Source organism: Corythoichthys intestinalis, chromosome 15, assembly GCF_030265065.1.
Source record: "Corythoichthys intestinalis isolate RoL2023-P3 chromosome 15, ASM3026506v1, whole genome shotgun sequence".
Taxonomy (NCBI): Eukaryota; Metazoa; Chordata; class Actinopteri; order Syngnathiformes; family Syngnathidae; genus Corythoichthys; species Corythoichthys intestinalis.
In genome coordinates this window covers 30,574,530-30,596,215 of record NC_080409.1, presented here as the reverse complement: position 1 = coordinate 30,596,215, position 21,686 = coordinate 30,574,530, and the positions used below count along the sequence as shown (strand labels likewise).

The 21,686-nt window shown below is 42.1% G+C and overlaps 1 protein-coding gene across 1 annotated transcript; it reads right to left on the bottom strand.

Annotated features, from left to right (window-relative positions):
• Nucleotides 1–1,555: 1,555 nt before the first annotated feature.
• On the bottom strand, nt 1,556–21,481 carry LOC130931456 (transcription factor Sp3-like). Its single transcript, XM_057860271.1, has 8 exons — nt 20,957–21,481; nt 15,715–15,927; nt 13,485–14,057; nt 7,898–8,104; nt 7,613–7,820; nt 6,931–7,126; nt 6,659–6,855; nt 1,556–2,960 (listed from the first exon to the last, which is right to left on the bottom strand). The coding sequence occupies exons 1-8, from the start codon at nt 21,008–21,010 to the stop codon at nt 2,701–2,703; spliced, it is 1,908 nt and encodes a 635-aa protein (XP_057716254.1). The 5' UTR covers nt 21,011–21,481; the 3' UTR covers nt 1,556–2,700.
• Nucleotides 21,482–21,686: the final 205 nt, after the last annotated feature.

Here is a 21,686-nt window from a genome sequence, read left to right as displayed (position 1 = left end):
TAATTTGAAACCATAGCCCTTGTTTGAATCCTAACCCTAATTTGAAATCCCATGACTCATTTAAAACCCTAGTCTGGAACACTACATCGATTTTGAAACCCTAGCCCTTGTTTGAACCCTAATGCTAATTTGAAACCCTACTTTGGAACCCTCACACTAGTTTGAAAACCTAATTTGAAACCCGAGCCCTTGTTTGAAACCTAACCCTAATTTGGCCCGAATATAAGACGATGTTTTGCATTGAAATAACACTGAAAAAGAGGAGGTCGTCTTATATTCGTGGTCTAGACATTATACCCATTCACGAGTCACGATGCTAGATGGCGCCAGATATCATTGAAGCGATGTTCTGTCATGACAGATCTCAGCTGCAGTTTTTCCGTATTCAGAGTTTTTCAAGACTAGTTACAGTTAGACTTCACTTTGATGGTTAATGCAGTTATTGCAATTTTGTTGTTATCACAATAGATTGGTTTATTTACATTTCAAAAACCAGAAGCCATTCATTTACGAATATGATTGCACTTTAGTTTACATACTTAAATGTTCAGATATTAAGATTTGAATGAGGCACAATAACATGCTTTTTCTCTCAAATATATTATTATCATTTGTTTCGGATGTACTGTAATTATTTTCTGTATAAAAATTAATTTGGTGTTCAAAAAGTCTTTTTTTCAAACTTGAGTCTCGAAAAAGAGGGGATCGTCTTATAATCAGAGCCGTGTTATATTCGGGCCAATACGGTAATTTGAAACCCCAGCCCTTGTTTGAAACCCAACCATAGTTTAAACCCTACTTTAGAACCTTAACCCTAGTTTGAAATCCTAAATTGGAACCCTAGCCCTTGTTTAAAGTCCAAATTTGAAACCATGACCTAGTTTGAAACCCTTGTTTGGACCTAACCATAGTTTAAACTTCACCAGACTGATTTGGACAACACTAGCTGCAAAAATTAATCGATTAACTTGAGTAATTCGATTACAAAAAAAAAATTCGAATTACATTTTGCTGCGTCGAGTATTTGTTTATTTGAAGTGGCGTTGTAATGGTTTGTTTTGAAAGTGTTTGCATTGTTTTATTGATTTGGGTGGATACACTGCCGTCTATTGGCAACAGTGTATATGACAAAACTCATTTCACATGGATGAATCCAGCTGCTCCTTGTTAAGACCAACATTAGCTCAGACAAAATGTTTTTTTAATGCATTCATGATTTAGTTTAGAGGTATATTTAGCCGTTTTTTTGTGGGAATATTTTTTTGAACCATTTAAGAGCATTGTAAAAAATAAACGATAAGATTTTTCTAACATTAAAGCTAGCGGACGTTTGCTACGTAAGCAAATTTTTTTGGGGTTGTACTTAGATCCTAATTTTTTTTATACTGTTTGAGGTTCAGCTCACCTTTTATGTTCCTTATCCAATTACTCGAAATAACTAGTTCATCGATTAATCGACTACTAAAATAATCGATAGCTGCAGCCCAAGACAACACCTCAGCAAACCGCCATTATCGGCTAATAAACTTTTACAAGTATCATCCACACCGACACGAAAGGTTTCAGACTTTATTGTGATCCATTTGAAAAATTGCTTTACCAAAAAAACGTTAAACATTCATTTTTTACACCAACTCTTTAAAAAAAAAATCATTTTAAAATAAGGTTTTTGATACACTGAAATAAACTGCGTTGACTAAGTGATGGCTTCTATAAACAAGAGCATAATACACATGTAAATGAATGCTACAAACATGGGGACAAGCATGAGGATTATACATAAAATGACTTTTAAAAAAAAAAAAAAAAATTGCGCAAATTCTTGTTTTTCTCGAAGCTCCGAGCACACGTAGTTATTGCAAAAACGGAATCCAGCGTCATGACCGGACTGGAATGTTTGCCGCCGTGATTTTGAACAGACAAACAGGAATTTTCCAACAGGAAATAGTCACTGTACAACAAAAAACACGCAACTCAGCATTTTGTGACTTCCTTTCACTCCAAAAACTGTTTGGAGATGCATGTTTTTTGTTGGCTTAATCGACAAAGGGAAACAAACGAAAAAAAGGGGGAGGGGAAAGCACAAATTTGCAGTTGAAGGAAAAAAAAAAAAAAAAAGGCAAACATTCTGTCCTGACGCTCCAAACACATTTTTGGGAAGCTCATTTAGTATTAGCATATCAGCCTAGCATTCCAGAATGACCACAAATTTAGAAAACGGCGTGAAGTTTGGTTTTGTGACAAAGCTATTCCCGGTGAAACTGGCATTTTAGTGCATGACTTTATTAAAAAAAAAAAAAAAAAAAATTGGTGGGGGGGAAAAAAAAGGAAAAATATGTGAGCTTTTGCATTGGGTGTCTGCTAACAACTGTGACATTCGTACTATAAGCGCACTTCCCAAATTGGGGAACCTTTCCATGATGGATGTTTGTAATAAAATTTAAAACAAAACAAAACATGCACCTCCAGCATTTTATACACGACTATGATACAAAATAAGGCATTTCATTGTGTATAACGTGTGTGCGTGCGTGTGTACATAGCAACCATTTTGAATGCTTCCGTCGGTCTATAAAAAGACTGCAAAAACAAAGTCTGGATAACTCTTAATTAAAATATATATATTTGTCATATATATTTATATTCATATATATATATAAAAAAAGAAAGGAGCCAAGAGAAGAGGCCAGTCTCTCTCAATCATTCGATGACCTCGCCAGGCGCCACGGTGACCAGCTGCAGCGGGATCTCCTGATTGGCCACCAGGTTGCGGGCGGCGGTCGACTGCAGGATGAGCGTGGTGCCGTCGGCCGTGATGAGGGTGTCGGCGGGCAAGGGCGACGACGAGGAGGTGACGGGCGCGCCGCCCTTTTTGTTCTGGTGAGTCTTTATGTGCTTGGCCAGGTGGTCGCTGCGCATGAAGCGCTTGGAGCACTCGCCGCACACAAACTTCTTCTCACCTGGCGCGGAGACAGACAGAGTTCATGTTAGATTGCCATACTCGACTAATCATTGATGTTTTTCGCAATTAAATGGTGGACACATGTACAGTGGGGAGAACAAGTATTTGATACACTGCCGATTTTGCTGGTTTTCCCACTTGCAAAGCATGTAGAGGTCTGTAATTTGTATCATAAGTTCTCTTCAACTGTGAGGGACGGAATCTAATACAAAAACCAGAAAATCACGGTGTATGATTTTTAAATAATAATTTGCATTTAATTGCATGGAATAAGTATTTGACACATCACAAAAATCAAACTTAATATTTGGTACAGAAACCTTTGTCTGCTATTATAGATACCAAACGTTTCCTGTAGTCCTTGACAAGGTTTGCACACACTGCAGCAGGGATTTTGGCCCACTCCTCCTTGCAGATCTTCTCCAGAGCCTTCAGGTTTCGGGGCTGCTGCCGGGCAACACAGACTTTCAGCTCCCTCCATAGATTTTCTATCGGGTTCAGATCTGGTGACTGGCTAGGCCACTCCAGGGCCTTAAGATGCTTCTAACGGAGCCACTCTTTAATTGCCTTGGCTGTGTGCTTTGGGTCGTTGTCATGCTGGAAGACCCAGCCACGACCCATCTTCGGGGCTCTCACTGAAGGAAGGAGGTTGTCAGCCACGATCTGGCGATACATCCTCCCCTCAATACGGTGCAGTCGTCCTGTACCCTTGGCTGAGAAGCAGCCCTAAAAAATGATGTTTCCTCCTCCATTTTTCATGGTTGGGATGGTGTTCTTGGGGTTGTACTCATCCTTCTTTTTCCTCCAAACACGACGAGCCGAGTTTAGACCAAAAAGTTCCATTTTGGTCTCATCCGACCACATGACCTTCTCCCATTGCTCCTCTGGATCATCCAGATGGTCAGTGGCAAACTTCAGACATGTCTGGACATGCACTGGCTTCAGCAGCGGGACCTTGCGTGCGCTGTAGGATTTTAATCCATGACGGCGTAATGTGTTTCCGATGGTTTTCTTAGAGACTGTGGTTCCAGCTCTCTTCAGGTCATTGACCAGGTCCTGCCGTGTAGTTCTGGGCTGATCCCTCACCTTCCTCATGATCAGTGATGCCCCACGAGGTGAGATCCTGCATGGAGCCCCAGAACGAGGGAGATTGACCGTCAACTTGAACTTCTTCCATTTTCTAATAATCACTCCAGCAGTTGTTACCTTCTCACCAAGCTGCTTGCTTATTTTCCTGTAGCCCATCCCAGCCTTGTGCAGGTCTATTATTTTATCCCTGATGTCCTGACACAGCTCTTTGGTCTTGGCCATTGTGGAGAGGTTGGAGTTTGTTTGTTTGTTTGAGCATGTGAACAGGTGTCTTTTATACAGGTAACAAGTTCAAACAGGTGCAGTTACTTCCGGTAATGAGTGGAGAACAGGAGGGGTTCTTAAAAAAGAACTGAGAGCCGAAATATTTACTAGTTGGTAATGTATCAAATACTTATTTCATGCAGTTAAATACATATTTATTATTATTTAAAAATTATACAATGTGATTTTCTGGATTTTTGTATTAGATTCTGTCCCTCACAGTTGAAGACAATTTATGATACAAATTACAGACCTCTACATGGCTTGCAACTGGGAAAACCAGCAAAATTGGCAGTGTATCAAATACTTGTTCTCCCCACTGTACTTAGATAAAAAGAATATCCTGTAAAAATATTGGAGTAGAGAGATCGAAACAATGACATTTTGCTGCTCTCTTTGTCGAATTTTCCTCGTTCTGAATAATTCCTCCTCCATCCATCCATCCATCCATTATCTTCCGCTTGTTCCGGGGTCGTGTCGCGGGGGCAGCAGCTTTAACAGGGAAGCCCAGACTTCCCTCTCCCCAGCCACTTCAACCAGCTCCTCCGGCGGGATCCCAAGGCGTTCCCAGGCCAGCCGAGAGACATAGGGAGGCGTCCGGGAGGCATCCAAACCAGATGCCCGAGCCACCTCAGCTGGCTCCTCTCTACGCGGAGGAGTAGCGGCTCGACGCCGAGTCCCTCCCGGATGACCGAGCTTCTCACCCTATCTCTAAGGGAGAGCCCGGACACCCTTCGGAGGAAACTCATTTCGGCCGCTTGTATCCGGGATCTTGTTCTTTCGGTCACGACCCAAAGCTCGTGACCATAGGTGAGGGTAGGAACGTAGATCGACCGGTAAATCGAGAGCTTTGCCTTTTGGCTCAGCTCCTTCTTCACCACTACGGACCGGTGCAGAGTCCGCATTACTGCAGACGCCGCACCGATTCGCCTGTCGATCTCCCGCTCCCTCCTACCGTCACTCGTGAACAAGACCCCAAGATACTTGAACTCCTCCACTTGGGGCAGGATCTCTTCCCCGACCCGGAGAGGGCACTCCACCCTTTTCCGACTGAGGACCATGGTCTCGGATTTGGAGGTGCTGATCGTCATCTACCGTAATTTCCCGAATATAACGCGCACTTTTTTTCCCCAAAATCAACTTGTAAACTCATGGTGCGCATTATAAACGGGTACATGGATGGAGACAGAAATATATATGTATTACATATATACATATATATATATATATATATATATATAAACCGATTTTTTTTCATTGACACGGCCATGTTGTGTTGAAGAAACGTATGCGGCGACCCGTTGCCGACCATTACGGTACGTGACGTCACCATTTTGTTTCGGTAATACATCACTCTAATCGGCCGAATGATTTCGTCTGTGTTAAATTCTGCTTTTTTCACTCTTCATAAAGCACAGAATTTAGTTTCTTGAACTCATTTGAGTCGACGTTTATTGCAGCTCCACAATTCGGACCATAACAAATGTAAGGACACACACTTCCTGTGTCCGTCAACTATATCGGTCCCTCGGGAAACTCAAACCCAAATAACAATAGTTCCTTTTGTTACTGTCGTGTTGACAGCGATGACCTCTCACGGATTTCCGACTTACGTTCTCACTTTCATTTTACCGTATCAATCCATGGAAGAAACATTTATTCATCATGAGGAAACGAGCAAGTTATACAGCAGCCTTTAAAAGAAAAGTCACATCTGTTTTGTTTTCTCCTAGATTCTGGTAAGTTGGAGAAGTTGCCAAATCATATTATTACCGTAAATATTGTCAGTTTACGGTAATGTTTTGAACTACCAATGTGCTATGCTTGTGCTGTGTTTCACCAGTCAGTAAAATGACATCTCTGTATCTGTACACGAGCTCTGTTTTCTTGTATTCTTGTATTTATTGGTGCTAAAATTAGGGTGCGCGTTATAAACGGGTACAATAATTTCCCCCAGATTTTACAAGTAAATTTGGGGTGCGCATTATATTCGGTAAATTACGGTATTTCCTCCTCAATTAGCTGAATTCTAAATCAGATGAAATCGTGACGCTGCCGACATCCTCCTCCAGCTGGGGACACTAGAGCGCGATAATGTCGGGGCTAAAAGGCAGATTCATAGACTAATTTCTCGTCATCTGCGCTTTGCCAAATTGTTGTATATCGTCAAATCGTCTCAAAATATGATTCTAATTCACATAATAATAACATTTAAGATTTTTTTTATGCTGGCAGTTTCGGAGCCAAAAACTGGTGTCGGTACAACACCAATTACAATCAATTCACTAATTAATGGTAGTCACGACTACTAGTAGAGTCCAAAGCCACCCGACAAATATTTACCTGTGTGCGTCCTCCTGTGTCTCTGCAGCTCGTCGCTCCTGGTGAACCTCTTGCCACAGTACATCCAGTTGCAAACGAACGGCCGCTCGCCACTGTGCCAGCGCAGGTGGGCGCGCAGGTGCGACGTCTTGCCGTACACTTTGCCGCAGCCCACGATGTGGCAGATGTGCAGCTTCTTCTTGCCCAGCCCGGAACCTCTGAGGGTGGGGGAAGAAGGGGACGCGTTTACACTCGACTCATTCTACCCGGGAGACGACGACATTACGGCCGACCTTCCTCCGGACTCTTTACAGTTGGGGCAGGTGCAGGCCACCCTCCGCAGTCTCTTGCCCTCGCCGCCGCCACCGTCCGCGTCGTCGTCGGCGGTCGTCATGTGCACGCGCAGGTTGTTCAGGTCGCTGGGGTTCAGAGTCGAGTCGCCGCTAAGGTGCCAATCTTCAGACTCGGGCTCTTCCTTGATATGGATGCCTGCGGAGGCGGAAAGGGAGACGGCGTTAGTTTCATTCATTGGCTGCCATTGACGATGCTAGATATCCAACTTATTTAGACTGGACGAGGACAAATGAAGGTTCATTCATTCATTTTCACTGTTTTGGTGTTGTGTCACTTTCATATGTGTTTGCCGATGCTAATCGAAGGCATCATTTTGAAACCCCTTTCTCGGACTGGTCAATCAACACACCCTTTGGTTGCGCTTGCCTGCTGAAAAGACAACCTGGTGGCACAGTTTTTAACTGCTCAAAGGGAGCAAGAAGAGAGATCTAAAGGTAGGAAGTAAATGTTGTGGAGGCTGTTCCACTGTAACCGGAGCTGCACCGAGCCAACACAGTCTCATTCCAGAGGATCTCAAGTAAGACATTTCAGTCACATTTTGACATCTCTACGAATACGTTTTTTCAACCCCAAAAAGCTAAGATAAAAACTAAAAGGGCTGCGAAAAAAAACTCGTCATACCAGCGGGGCTGCTGGTGTTGTCGGCCTGCTGCGTGAACTGAACCCCGCTTTGCGTCAGCGAGTTGACGGTCACCGTCTGGAGGTTGGGCAGGCTGACCTGGCCCGCCTGGGCCAGCGGGAGAGTCTGCACAGGTGCCAATGTCAGCTGCTGCGGCTGGCCCTGCCCCTGAGGCAGCTGGAGCCCCTGAAGTGACTGAACCCCCTGAACCTAAAAACACAGCACACGCTTAAACATCCCCTTCTTACATCTTTCTGCTCGCCGGCGTCCCCGTCACAGGTGCCCACCTGAAAGGTCTGCCACTGGATCTGCCCAGTGGGACTAACCGTCTGGGCCTGGATGAGGAAAGTTCCCGGGTTGACCAGCTGGACGCTCTGAAGCGTCTGGCCAGCCGGTGCCGTGTTCAGGTCCTGGCCCACAGTCACCGGGGCCTGAGCGTCGCCTGACAGCTGAAGGATGGGCTGGGAGAGGGTGGCGGCACTCGAAGACGGCACCTAGACAACGGCAGTCAGACGATGGCGCTTATTTTGATTTGACAAATATACAAATGAATGTACCTTTTGACAACCTTCAGACAACCATTGCCCCAATTAAGGATGGAAATTGATAGGATTTTTATGATTCCGATGCCATTATCGATATTGCTTAATGATTCGATTCTTTATCGATTCTCTTATCGATTCTAATTTGGGGGAAAAGAAGAACAAACGTTTTGATTGGCATCGAGTTTGTTTAATCGGAAGTCACACCCTTACAAACTCACAACGAGGTCAAAAGAGGCCCAAAGCCTCAATGTTAACTGTGGCAATAAGTGGCAAATGCACAAGAATGTGTAACATTTTACTGAAACATTTTTCTAATAGAAATAAAAAATATTGGTATATATTGGCATATAGGTCGTTGTTCTGCCTTTGGCAATATGTGTTAAAACAGGGGTTCCCAAACTTTTTCCTGTGAGGGCCAAGGCCGGCCCAGCCTATACGCAGACTATGCAGCTGCTTTGGGCCACCACTAGGGGGCCCCCAATCTGGCAACCTCATTTTGTACATAGTTAATAGAGCATCGTGAATAATGTGGATCGCATTGCCGTTTATCTATGCAAACATCCATTTTCTTGTCATTACAATCTGGCAACCTGGGGAGTGACGTTAAACCGGCTTTGCCATGATTGGTGCTCAAACTTGCTTGGAAAATAGATGCAAGAATATGTCGAAGATAATTTATCCTTCTGGAGCAGAGAAACGAAAGAAGAAGAAAATAGGAAAAGAAAAGAAATAACAGCATCAAGGTAATAATACAATTACTATGGATGGTTTAAAGGAGCTATTGAGATGTATCTTGGAATTGGAGGTGGAGTGCCGTCCTCTTCACAAGATGATGACTTCCCCAAATGTACAATTCAAGGTAATGCTTGGCAATGTCGTGTACATAGTTATGAGATCAAGAATCAAGAAAGATGCACATAAAGTTACAATTTTAATACATTTTTACAAAAATATGGTCCACTTGGCATTATTTTGCTTAGGGCCCCCAAATGGCCTGGGCCGGCCCTGGTGAGGGCCACATAACTTTTCCCTTCTCTGATGAGGGGCCGGGGTCAGTTTGTAACAGAAAAAGTGTGACGATTGCAGGAGTGCCTAAATGTAAAAAAATATTGTTTTTGAGAAAGCCACAATCAAATAACCCTTTCTGGATTCTTCCCGGAAGAAAAGTAAATAAAATAAAAATAATAATATAATATAATAATAATAAATAAAAATAACACTATTAATTAAATAGATAATAACCAAATAACCCTCTCTGAGTTCTTCACAGAAAAAGGCCAGGAAATAAATAACACTATTGAAAAAAAAAAAAAAAATTCAAAATGCTCTCCGGCACTGTTCAGGGGGCCGTATCCGGCCCGCAGGACGTAGTTTGGGGACCCCCGTTTTAAAGTGCGTTATTTACCATTATATTGAAATGCATGCCTTTTAGTTTTTATGGTGCTTTCACGCTCAAGTAGGGGCGCCCATGCGCTTCCTCACGTGAAGAAGAACACGCTCACGTGAAGAAGAGCACGCTTACACGCTAAGTGCCGCACCCAAGCGAGTGAGTGAGAGAGGGAAACTGCCATGAGCCTATGTTGTTTGTTAATGTTTGTAAAATATCTACTGAGGCAACGCCTGTATGTATCATCTTTTGTGTTGTTGTTGTGTTTCCACTCGCGATCGGACACTTAAATCAGTTGTGTGGTGGTTTGAACAATGTGCTAATGCTAGCGAACGCATGCTAACCGTTTGTTATACTGTATTAGCAGCTAATCATCACTGATTTACGTTGATGCAAACCTGATTGTTATTGGGGACGAAATTGATTTGTTTCATTTCTATTTTTAGTTTCAATCTTCAACTGATGGTTGTAAAAAGTCAGCAAATTATACCAACGTCTTCTGCATCGTCATTTGGGAGTTTAGCTAGCAGTATAGCCAGGACTGAGCCTTAGCGTCTCGGTGAGGACAGTACAGTCGTATTCCATCCCAATACAGTTATCTCCACCTTGCAATGACTGCAAGTCGCTTTGTTGTAATCTTTCCTCGTGAAGCGAAGACACACTTTCGAGCGTTTGAACCTACATGCTGTCATTGTTATGTGTATGGCTGCAAAAACCATCGTAAACTTTCATTTTCACCCTCTTTCCTGGTGAAGTGTAGCCAAACTTTGGAGCGAGTGGGTCTTGGCGCCATGCTAGTTGGATGCGTCTGGACAAAAAGACACGTCACGACGCAATATGCGTCTTTAGGAATCGTTAAAGGGATCGTTAAGGCTTTTTCATTGTGAAGTCGAGGCCTTGAAACACTAGGAACTGGTTCGGAATTGGATTTTGATTCCATCCCTAGCCACGATTAATCGAAAACTAATGTATCAACTATTTCGATAGGTGATCAATTGTTTAAAGAATATGTTGACCACAAAAAACAAAAAAACAAAAAAAAAAACATCCAAATACTCTTCTTTGAGAGTCTTAGCTCATTGGCTACCATTGACAGTAATAGAAGTTCAATCTTCTTGAACTAGGAAGGGCTAGCAGGGATCAAATAATGAGCTAATGAGTTATAGCAGGGTTCTCCAAACTTCAGCCCAGCCTCAATTGGTCTGCGGCAAATTATGAAAATATCATTGAATACGAGATACAAGCTTCATATTTTTCACACTTATTACAGGATTAAATTTCGTCAAAGAGTATTCAAAAATCAATTATCAAGACTCAAACAGATCCATAACTTTTGAAATTGTGCAGTAAAAAAAATCATGGGGGAAGTCAATGGGCCCCGGGGCCCACCAGGGAAACCCATGCTTCTAAACAGGGCCCGAAAGCAGTCGCCTGGTCGCATTAGCCGAAATGGTCCTCTCCAGAGCAGTCACCGCAGCAAGGGCAAACAGTTCCCCTGGCACTATAAAGTATCGTCCTAGATGCTTCAGACATGGGAAGCTGCACAAGCCAGACCAAGCAGCAACGAGGGGTGGGAACTAGAGTTGGGAATCTTTGGGCACCTAAAGATTCGATTATGATTCAGAGGCTCCGATTCGATTATAAATCGATTATTGATGCACCACCATGTGTGTTATTGACAGCTTTACAGTCAATTTGCATTGTTTATTGCATCAGCACTAATATGATGTATTTTTTTTTTCTTTCGGAACCACACATATACCCACACATTCCACATATACCCACACATTCCAGTCTTCTTCCACACTCATACAAATACATCAACATCTTTCCACGCATGCTCTCATCTGCTCATTGAGTGATTGTCATATCAAGTGACATTGCCTGTATACATTTGTGCCTGTTGCCATGTTGGATAAAAAGTGCCAAAGACCAACTCCACTCTCCGCTCCTTGTGTTCTAACCGACACGCCGAGGTGAATGAACCATAAAACATATTGAACCCAGAACCTCATACAGTCCATTAGTCCAAATTACAATCGATAAGGGAATCGATAAAGAATCGACTCGTTACATCGATAATGTTATCGGAATAGTAAACATCTTATCAATTCCCATCCCTACTCACGATGCGATACAATTTCCGATACAAAGCTCACAATAACGATCTCAAAATAGGGCGATACAAAAGTCAGGAAATCATTCTATGATATTCTACAAAACAATACAGAGAAAAACAAGCCATCTTCATCCTTTTGCTGGAAGTTTATCTCTAGTAGACGTCCATTCATTTTAACTGGGAGGGAGGCAGCAAATGAACCCTTCCTACTTCCATGGACCTTAGTGGCTGCCAGTGCGACACAATGAGCTAAATTTGGGCCATTTCAGGTCATGACCTGTTAATTTTCAGTCCCTTTCTGTTGATTTTGGGGCATTTTATCAGTAACTTTCTGTTGATTTTGGGTAACAGAACAGGGAGTGACCCGGGAATGAATAGGCAGTGACTCATATGCATCAAGAAGTGACATGTAAATGCCCTAAAATGAACAGAAAGTGACCTGTAAATGCCCTAAAAATCCGAAAGAGTGACTGAATTAGGCCTGCACGATATTGGAAAAAACTATTGCTGCGATTTTTGGGGGGTTTGCGATATATTGCGATATTATATTGCGATATTTTTAAAAAAATGTATATATATTTTTTTCAAGAAATGTTCACAAGATGACTTAAATAGCTGTTTGGAAAGACTTTAGATGACTTACCATCACCACAGTGTACGGTCATCCCATGTTTTTCGCGGTTAATGGGGACCAGAACCCGCCGCAATAAGTGAAAAACCGCGAAGTAGCGCACCCCCCCATTTTTTTTTTTTTTTTGTGTGTGTGTGTGTTTGTGGTTTTTGTGCCCAATGTATTTATTCAGATTTAGCATTGGAAAGAGATACATATATGACATGTTTTTTTCTCACTTTTCCCCCCAAAGTGTTTTAAAAAATGTATATAAATAAATGGTTTTAAGCACTTGAAATGTCATAATTATGATAGGTTTTAAACATAACTGTCCAACCAAATCATTTTTGAACAAGAATCAAGTACTGTAGCAGATAAATGCTTGGCTTTATTAAATGCTTCTGTTTATCTATTTTAGCTGTGACCGCTGAAGTGACATGTAGAAATGTCAAACTCCTCATGATCACTTCTGGCATTTAAATGTCTCCAATGTCCCCACAGTACACACATTCATTCCAGCGCGGCTTCCTTGCAACTGTTTAACAAGTTAAACGATGATTGACAGATGCCGTGTGAAGTCTGCTTCTTTGGCCAGATCAAAGCCATCGTTGTGCCTGCCTCACTCACTGAGAGGATCAAAAGGCTGGGAGAGGGAGGGTCTGAGGCTGTGCACAAGACCAGAAAGCAAGGCGTATGTGGATCAAAAAAAAGAAAAACTATCGCACGTGCTTGCGATGGGACTATCGCGCACACGCACATCGCGATGGCGATGTTTAAACGATATATCGTTCAGGCCTACTGTGAATGCTGTGGTTTCGAATTAACGTTCTTTCGCCCCTCCCAGTATGAACAGGTTAGGGGTTGAGCGCCCTCAATGGCAGCCATAGCGTTAGTTAACAGATACACCATTATGGTGGAAGATTTTGGTAGCAATTTGTTGGTTTATTTTTATTTTTTTAAATTAAAAAAATAGAACCTTAAAAAAAAAATCTAAATATTCTCTGAGTTCTGTAATCCTCGATAAAAGCAAAAGAGATATTTGCAACACTTGCTTTGTTGCTGAAAAGCAATTAGTAAAATATCAATAACATAATTTATATCTATGTCAATTAGTCGACTTATCACAAAGAAAATGGTGATTCGTCAACTATCCAAATGATCATTTGTGGCAACTCTAGTCATTACATAAACCAGGACCCTCCCCCGGACTGACCTGGATCTGCTGCAGGTGGGAATTAAAGTTCTCCGCCGAGGACGAGGGGTCGGCCACGCCGGCGGACACGGCCGTGGCTTGGGTCAGCACGCCCGTCCCGTCGATGGTGGCAGGGAGCTGCGAGGGGGCGTCGGAGGAGGGCGCGTACAGCTCCTGGTTGCCGTCAGCCCCCGCCGTCAGTTTGGCACCCTGCCCGGCGCTTTCTAGGGTCTGGCCGCTCATGATGAGCTGGCCCTCCGGCGTCACACCGGTGGCGATGGGCACCGTCTGCGCCGCCGTCAGACCAAGCGACTCTAGGTCCACGCTGTTGATGGGCACGAAGGTGATGTTGCCGGGCAGCCCCACCGGGTATGCCGAGCCCCCGGCCAGCGGGAGGCCCTGGATGGACTGCACTTGACCCGCCTGCGTCAGGAGGTCGGTGGTCCCCGCCGCCGCGCAGCTAATTCCGATGCCGCCGGCTTGTCCGCTTTGTCCGCCGTCTTGCAGGAGCTGAATCGGCCCCGCGCTGTCATCCAGGCCTTGCGTCTGAAAGCTTGTTAGCGTCCCGTCCGCATTTTGGATCTGAGGGATGACCTGAAACGGAATAGTATGCTAAAACGGAGCTGTTGGCTCCCAAATTCAACACCCATCTGTACATTTGAATGCAGCATATCTAAAAGATGACCATGCTGACCAGTGTGTTGCATTTCCATGCATCATTAAATCTCTGTATTTCTCGTATTTTAACCTTGCTGAGGTAAAAATTTGAAGATGATGGTGAGTTTCTTTTTTTAAAATGCATTTCTTTTTCCTTCCCTCAAATGAGGACTCGATAAACTGACACTATCTTTGAGACCTACCAATCATTTGCTATGCAACAGGGTTGGGAACCTCTGTGGACCTCCCGATAGAATTTTCGATACATGATTATCTCACAAAATGGCGATACAACCATCATATGTATACATAACTGTTATGTTGTACGTATGTTATCCTATTCAGGGTTTTTTACAAGTATCAGCAAATGTCATTTAATGCTTTTCAATGCTACTTTAAACTAATTTAATACCCAAGCCCAATTGTAGATAGTTTCACACACAAAAATTGTAAGTTAAGTTGCCCAATAGACTTTTTAACCTATAACCGATATCCTGATATTGTCCAACTCAAAAAATCCGATACCAATATCAAACTGATAATAACATATGCAGTCGTGGACTTAATGTGTGAACAAATTGAACTGAACTGAAAATATTATGGTTATTTGTATTGTTGTTCCCACTGGATACTTTAATAATGATAAATGTAACAACTTCAACGTTTTCCAAAAAGCATTCTGGGAAAAATAAGAGAACGACTTCAACTAAAGTTATTGAAAAAGTGCCTATATTGCACCACTATATTTTATTGTTGAAATCAAAATAGTACAAAACATAAGTTTTGGGGAACAAGTGCAAAGTGCCAATAAGGCACTGCCATATCACATTGGGCTCACAGAGTGCTTCTGGCTAAAAAAACAGCTTCAGTACAGTGAATGAGGTATGTGAGGAGTTTGTAATTCATTTTTTTTTCAATCACTTGTTGTTCAAGTAATTTCTTTCAAAATGAATGCAAATGGACTGCTCACATACCAAATCCCAAGCACCTTAGTTTGGAGACATCTAATGGTCAATAAGCATAACTGCTGCACTAAGCTGTGACCAGCTCTTGTTCAAAGGCAGAAGACATTGACTTTGAAGGCAACATGCTTAGTGGCCCAAAAACGATAATGAAAAAGCAATGTCAATATTATCCGATATCATTTTAAAATGTGTTTATCGGCCGATATTATCAGCTAGCCAATAGTATCGGCACTCTTATCCCGTAATCATCTTAGGATGTCTTATCTCGGCTACCCGATAATATCAGACAACATTATTAGATGGTATAATGTTTTTACCGTCAAGTTAACATAATTTTAATTGCCTCAAACATCGAGTTTAATGCTTTTTAAAGCCCGAATTTTGACAAAATCCATTTAATGACCTTTAATGCTTTTTAATGACCCGCATAAAATTCTGCTATTGTAGTAGCTATATATCAGGCTGATATTGACCAATCTTGAAAAAAGTCCATATATTGCCATAAGTTATTCTATTGTATCGGCTGTATAACAATATTATATGTACATAACCAAACTTGAAAAAAGTCAATTTATCGGCCGACCTTTAAATTAAACTCCTAGTTTCAGGCAGAGACAACTTTATCTTACCTGATACTGAATACCAGACACGCCATTGGCTGTCGCCTCCCCACCAGGTGCTGTGACATAGATGGGCTGGCTGGGAAGACCTCCAAGGGGAAGGACGTACTGCCCGTTGGACGCGACAATCCCGCCGTTGGTGTCATCCTTGGCGGCCGAGACGGGTGTTAACACTTCCCAGCGGTCTGATCCCGACAGCTGAATAGCAGACATATCAGTCGTCTGGGGAGGTGGAAGTGAGGGGACAGAGGAGTCACACAGCAGATTAGCAAGTGCAAGATCATCATCTCCTTTTAACACATTATAAGGCACCCATTTAACTCACTGGCTGCCACTGACAATGATGGACGTCGAATCCATTTTGACTGGGAGAGGCTGGCAGCGAATGATCGCATCTCAGTCAAAACAAATTTGAGATCAAGGGCCACCAATGGCACGGAAAGATGAGCATTCACACAATTTTTCACAGCTAGTCCTCCTAGTTTAAATTAATTGGACGTCCATTGCCATTAATGACTAGAATGAGCACGCACATCATCTTTGAAGCCTCGTCACGCTGTAATTACGTCACCCAGCTGCCGCTGGTTGGTTTCATTTGAAAGTGCGGAAGTTGAAGCCCACACACGTTTTTACTTGAAGTCAATCGACCAAGTAAAATGGGAGATAATGTCATTCGACTTTTGTAGTTTTATTGCCCTCATAAACAATAAAACAATGCATGGACCATGTGGATACATCCATATTTCCATCATTTCTTGTCCTTTTTCAAAACCGAAAGTACCATGAAAATCTACATATCCCAGGAACCATTGTGAGGTCATGAAGGATGGACGTAATGTGAACATTTTTAATAAATTACAGCGCGAGGCGCCACCAAAGGAGAGGGAGGCGAGGTAGCAAGCGACGGACATTCGGATTGTGCGAGCGACTTTGAAACATGCTGAATGAATCGAATACTAAACACTAATAATATTACTAATACTAATAATACTAATACTAGGACAAGCTAATGCATTCATTCATCAATTCGAGGAAGAGTTTCTGCAAGATTTGTCATTTTCTTCGTATAAGTCGGCGAGTTAGAAGAGTGACAGGCTGACAGCAGTACACAAATGGCAGAAAAGTGGACTCAGTGACATAGCGTGTGACGTAGCTCTGTGTGCTGTTCAAGAGGAAACTAAGTGGCATACCTGAAAAAAATTGAACTGAACTTTAAAAGACTTTTTTTTCAAGGTTATGGTAGATTTTTCCCCCACTATCAATCTTTTCAATGTGTCTACTGATGTGTGTGTTCGATAAGCTTGATATGTATATACTTTTGATAAGGTGATTGTTTCCATACCTAACCTCATAAAGAGCTATTCTCCAAAACCTTTTTGAGTATAAATATATGATATACTATATACCCACAGTGGTACCTTGACACACGATCGCGTCGATATCAGACATAAAATTTGACTCGCCATTTGTTTCAACATCTGACGACATGCTCGAAATACGATGCTTTATGACAGCGCCGCAGTTTACTTGTTTTGCCTGAAGACGGACGCACGGCGGATTTTCTTGTGAGAGAAAACACGGTTTCCAAGGTTAGTGCAGGTGGTGAAAAAGGTGACACTTTCCAGTGAAATGAAGATGAAAATGATAGAAAAATATGAGCATGGTGTGCGCATCCGTGAACTGGCTCGACAATACGGCCGTAGAATGTCTACGATCTCGATGGTCCTCCTCCGACCTCCGTTTGCCAGTCTTTTTAAGTTAAGGTGACAATTATTATTGTGGTAACATCGCCACAGAAATCACCAGCTTTGTCAGGTTTCTAATCATTTATTCTATCAACTTGTACAATACAACACGCCTACGATCCGCCGCCTTGGACGCCAGCAACAAAACATTAAAAGTAAAATCTCTACCACATTCTCTATCTCACTATCACGTCAGCCACGTGGTGCGTTCAGGTACAGCACTCAAAAACGTCCGCCACACTGAAACACGATTTGTAACATTATTAGAGGAATCATTATTGTGATATTATTCCGATTTCTATTCATAATTTATTGGCTTTGCTATGTGTAATTGCCATTTGTATTAGTACCAGCAGTATTTATTAAGGATTTAGTGTAGGTTTTCGGGCTGTGGAACGAAATGATGGAATTATAACAACAAACAAGGACCTGGAACGTATTCACTTTGTATGTAGAGGTACCACTGAATGTAAATTATAGGGCTGTCAAAATAATCGCATTAACGGGCGGTAATTAATTTTTTAAATTAATCACGTTAAAATATTTGACACAATTAACGCTCAGATTAAAATGACAGCAGTGTGATGTCCGCTTGTTACTTGTTTTTTGTTGTTTGGCGCCCTCTGCTGGCGCTTGGGTCCAAATGATTTTATGGGTTTGGGGAGTGAGCATGGTGCAATGACATCAACAATGGCGAGCTACTAGTTTATTTTTTGACTGAAATTTTTACAAGTTTTAATAAAACGAAAACATTCAGAGGGGTTTTAATATAAAATTTCTATAACTTGTACTAACATTTATCTTTTAAGAACTACAAGTTTTTCTATCCATGGATCGCTTTAAGAGAATGTTAGTAATGTTAATGCCATCTAGTTGATTTATTGTTATAATAAACAAATACAGTACTTATGTATGTTGAACGTATATATCCGTCTTGTGTCTTATTTTTTCATTCCAACAACAATTTACAGAAAAATATGGCATATTTTATAGATGGTTTGAATTGCGATTAATTACCATTACCGTATTGGCCCGAATATAAGACGATGTTTTTTGCACTGAAATAAGATTGAAAAAGAGGAGGTCGTCTTATAACTGCGGCCTAAAAAAAAATTTTTTTTAAAAACTGCGGCCTAGACATATACCCATTCACGACGCTTGATGGCGCCAGTCATCAATGAATCGAATGCTGAACGCGACTCGGGCGGCCAAAGCGAACCCCTGACACGAAGAAGAAAGTGGTAAGAAGGAAAAGAGAAGAAAATACCGGTAATAGAAGAGATAACCGAAAATGGAGAAACTTCGCGACAATTTGGAGAAAAGTGGGTCGAAGATTGGCCAGGTTAACCGGTGTTTGGCCATTCCTTACTACGCGGCGAAACGTCCTACACAATGCTCAGGGCGCTTGCATATGCATTCACACGCATGCGCACATCGGTTGGAAGCGGCGAGTACTCACTATTTTTGTTTTTATTTAGTTATTTAGAACCTTTTCACAGCCTCAAAGATACTTTTTGCATGTATTACCCTCTCATACTTTTAACCATTGTGTTTTTTTGTGTTAGCTTTGAAGCAGTTGACCACATTAGTCACGTAGCGTATTTAAACCGTCCTTATTTGACATAACTACATTTAAGTATTTTCTGCAGGCATTTCTTTAGTACGTTATTCCTGTATGCATCTAAACAAAACAAGTTTAGAGCACACGGTAGTAATTTAGGTGTCAAATTCGACTAATGTAGGACGTTTCGCCGATGTAGGACATTTTGGCAGAACACCGGCAGCTGAGGAGAAGTTATGACGCAAACTTCAAGTTGATGGTGATAAATGAGGCGGTGTCTTCAAACAACTGCAAAGCGGCTGTGAAATATGGTGTCACAGAGTGTAATGTACGGAGATGTAGAGCTCAAAAAGATCGCCTAAAAAATGCTCACAGTCAGAGAAAAGCTTTCCGTGGTCGTTTCTGTATAAAAATTAATTTGGTGTTCAAAAAGTCTTTTTTCAAACTTGAGTCTTGAAAAAGAGGGGGTCGTCTTATAATCGGGGTCGTCTTATATTCGGGCCAATACGGTAATTAATTTTTAAGCTGTAATTAACTCGATTAAAAATTTGAATCGTTTGACAGCCCTAATATATTACTATTTTGCACTGTTGCTCTACTGCACATAACCTGTTTTGACCATAGTATGTAGAAATGACATAAACGCCTATGACTATACCTGCTGTTTCTGTTGAATTATCAAATATAACTATTCAGTCTCATTTTTTTGGTTAATGTTTATCCTAACAAGTTGAATAAATCGTGACGACAAAATTTGGGATTTTTCATCTTTTTGGGTCCAAAATGTTGATTAGAATTGGTCAGTGAAGAAAACAACAGTTTGGAGATGTTATGGTGTCATGAAAAAAGAGACCCGACCAGAGCATTGTGAACATTTTTTTCTTTGAAATATAAAGGGAACATCAAAGGCATGCAAATTCGAACAAAATAGGATCAGGTTTAAAGGTTTATAATTATATAAAAACAATAAAGAATTACAACAATGATTAATAATGAAAAAAAAATGTAATAGATATTATTTGAGGTTTTTTTTTTTTCCCTCAAAATGACAAAGAATAGTCACTAGCCCTATAACGTGTTCGTGTCAACTTTTGAATAGCTTGTCCACTGTAGTGACCTCCCTTAAATATACATCATGTAGGGATAGTTTAGTTCATTTGCACTCTTCTTTCCCATTCTTAACACATTGCCGAGCTACTTTGGATCAGCAGATCCTCAAAATCAGGTGACTCAGATTCGGGTGTAAAACATGTGATCGAGACATCCCTATTAAAAGGCTCCAAATGACATTACAACTACGCCAAAATAAATTTTATTTTAACTACAAGTAAGTTTTAGAAGCCAAAAAAAGAGCTGTCGAAACACGAAAGCGGGACGTGGCTTCACTCACTGGGAAAGATTTGAACCGAGACACTGTGGGACACAGGTCCCATCCACAATAACACTGTATTGTCATCCAAATAGTCAGAGAAAAACACTTTCTTGTGTCATATTACGATGGAGATTATGTTTTAATAGTGGTGGTGGTGGTGGGGGGCTGTCGAGCCGCAGCTAGCTCACATAATGGTGGCTGACAGGCCAGGCGAGTGGGGGATGGGCGAGAAATGAACGCTACTGTTTTTGATTATGGACGACGCCGTAGCCGAACGACATTTTCCCGTCTGTATCATTCGACCGATTCCTCGCACCGGGCGACCGGGCAAGTGTCCCCGCGTAGAACAGTAGACAACCTCCCAGCGTCCTACCCACTATGGGCGGGTTTTAGCGGGGTAAAAAGTGGGTGGCCGTTGTGGAGAGTGGGGGGAACACAGGAAGTGTTCTACGGCGATTCACCCTCCTCCACCCCCCATTAGCTTCAAAATTTCAAAACGTGTCAACTTTGACGCTCCACAAACACAACAAGAGAGGGGAGAAATGCAAGACGGCAGAAAAGTCAAGAGTTTACCTGCGTTTCCTGCAGAAAGTCGCTTTGACTGCTGTCCACGTCCGCGGACGCCATTTCTCCCTTGTTTCACTCGGTAATCTTCAACTCCCGTCGGGCCTCGAAAGCCTCGCAAAGCATCCCCACCTCGAGACTCTTTCTCGGTTCGCCCCTACAGAACCGATTTCCCCTCTCCTCACCGAGCAGACACTCCCGTCAACTTTGCGGGGACGAGGAGAACTGCTGTTTACAACTCCGTCGCTAGCCTGCTAGCTCACCATAGCCAAGCTAGTTAGCCGCCGAGTAAAAAAAAAAAAAAAAAAAAAAAAAAAGGTTTCAAAATACGCAGCTCCCGTCAATCAAACTCACCCCCCAAGTCGCACATTAATGCGCTATCTGTGCGAACAGTTTACATCCCGAGCGAAAACGTTAAAAAAGCCGCTAAAACTAGAACATGAGCATTTTATCATTGACGGGGTAGTAGTGTTGATCGGAGAATTTGGGTCGATTTTTTTTTCTATTTTGATTGACGGTGCGGGAAACACAAAAGGGTGGGACTTAGCGAGGTCGACTGTGTAATTTGCATCACATTACAGGACGTCCCACCTTTCTTCTTTGCGCTGATTGGCTGAAGGTGCCGCTGAGTCGACGCGTGATTGGCTGGTTGTACATGTCAGTCGTTTTTAAAGGACGTGTGTTTCCTGTTTGAGGGAGTTTGGAGAAGGAACGGAGGGGAACAATTGTTCTGGGTCGA

Coding starts and splice junctions, on each gene's coding strand:
- LOC130931456 (XM_057860271.1), bottom strand. CDS start 21,010: ATGGCGTCCGCGGACGTGGACAGCAGTCAAAGCGACTTTCTGCAGGAA. Junction 15,928..20,956: donor ACTTTCTGCAGGAAACGCAG/GTAAACTCTTGA, acceptor CCACCTCCCCAG/ACGACTGATATGTCTGCTAT. Junction 7,127..7,612: donor CAACACCAGCAGCCCCGCTG/GTATGACGAGTT, acceptor CCGCCTCCGCAG/GCATCCATATCAAGGAAGAG.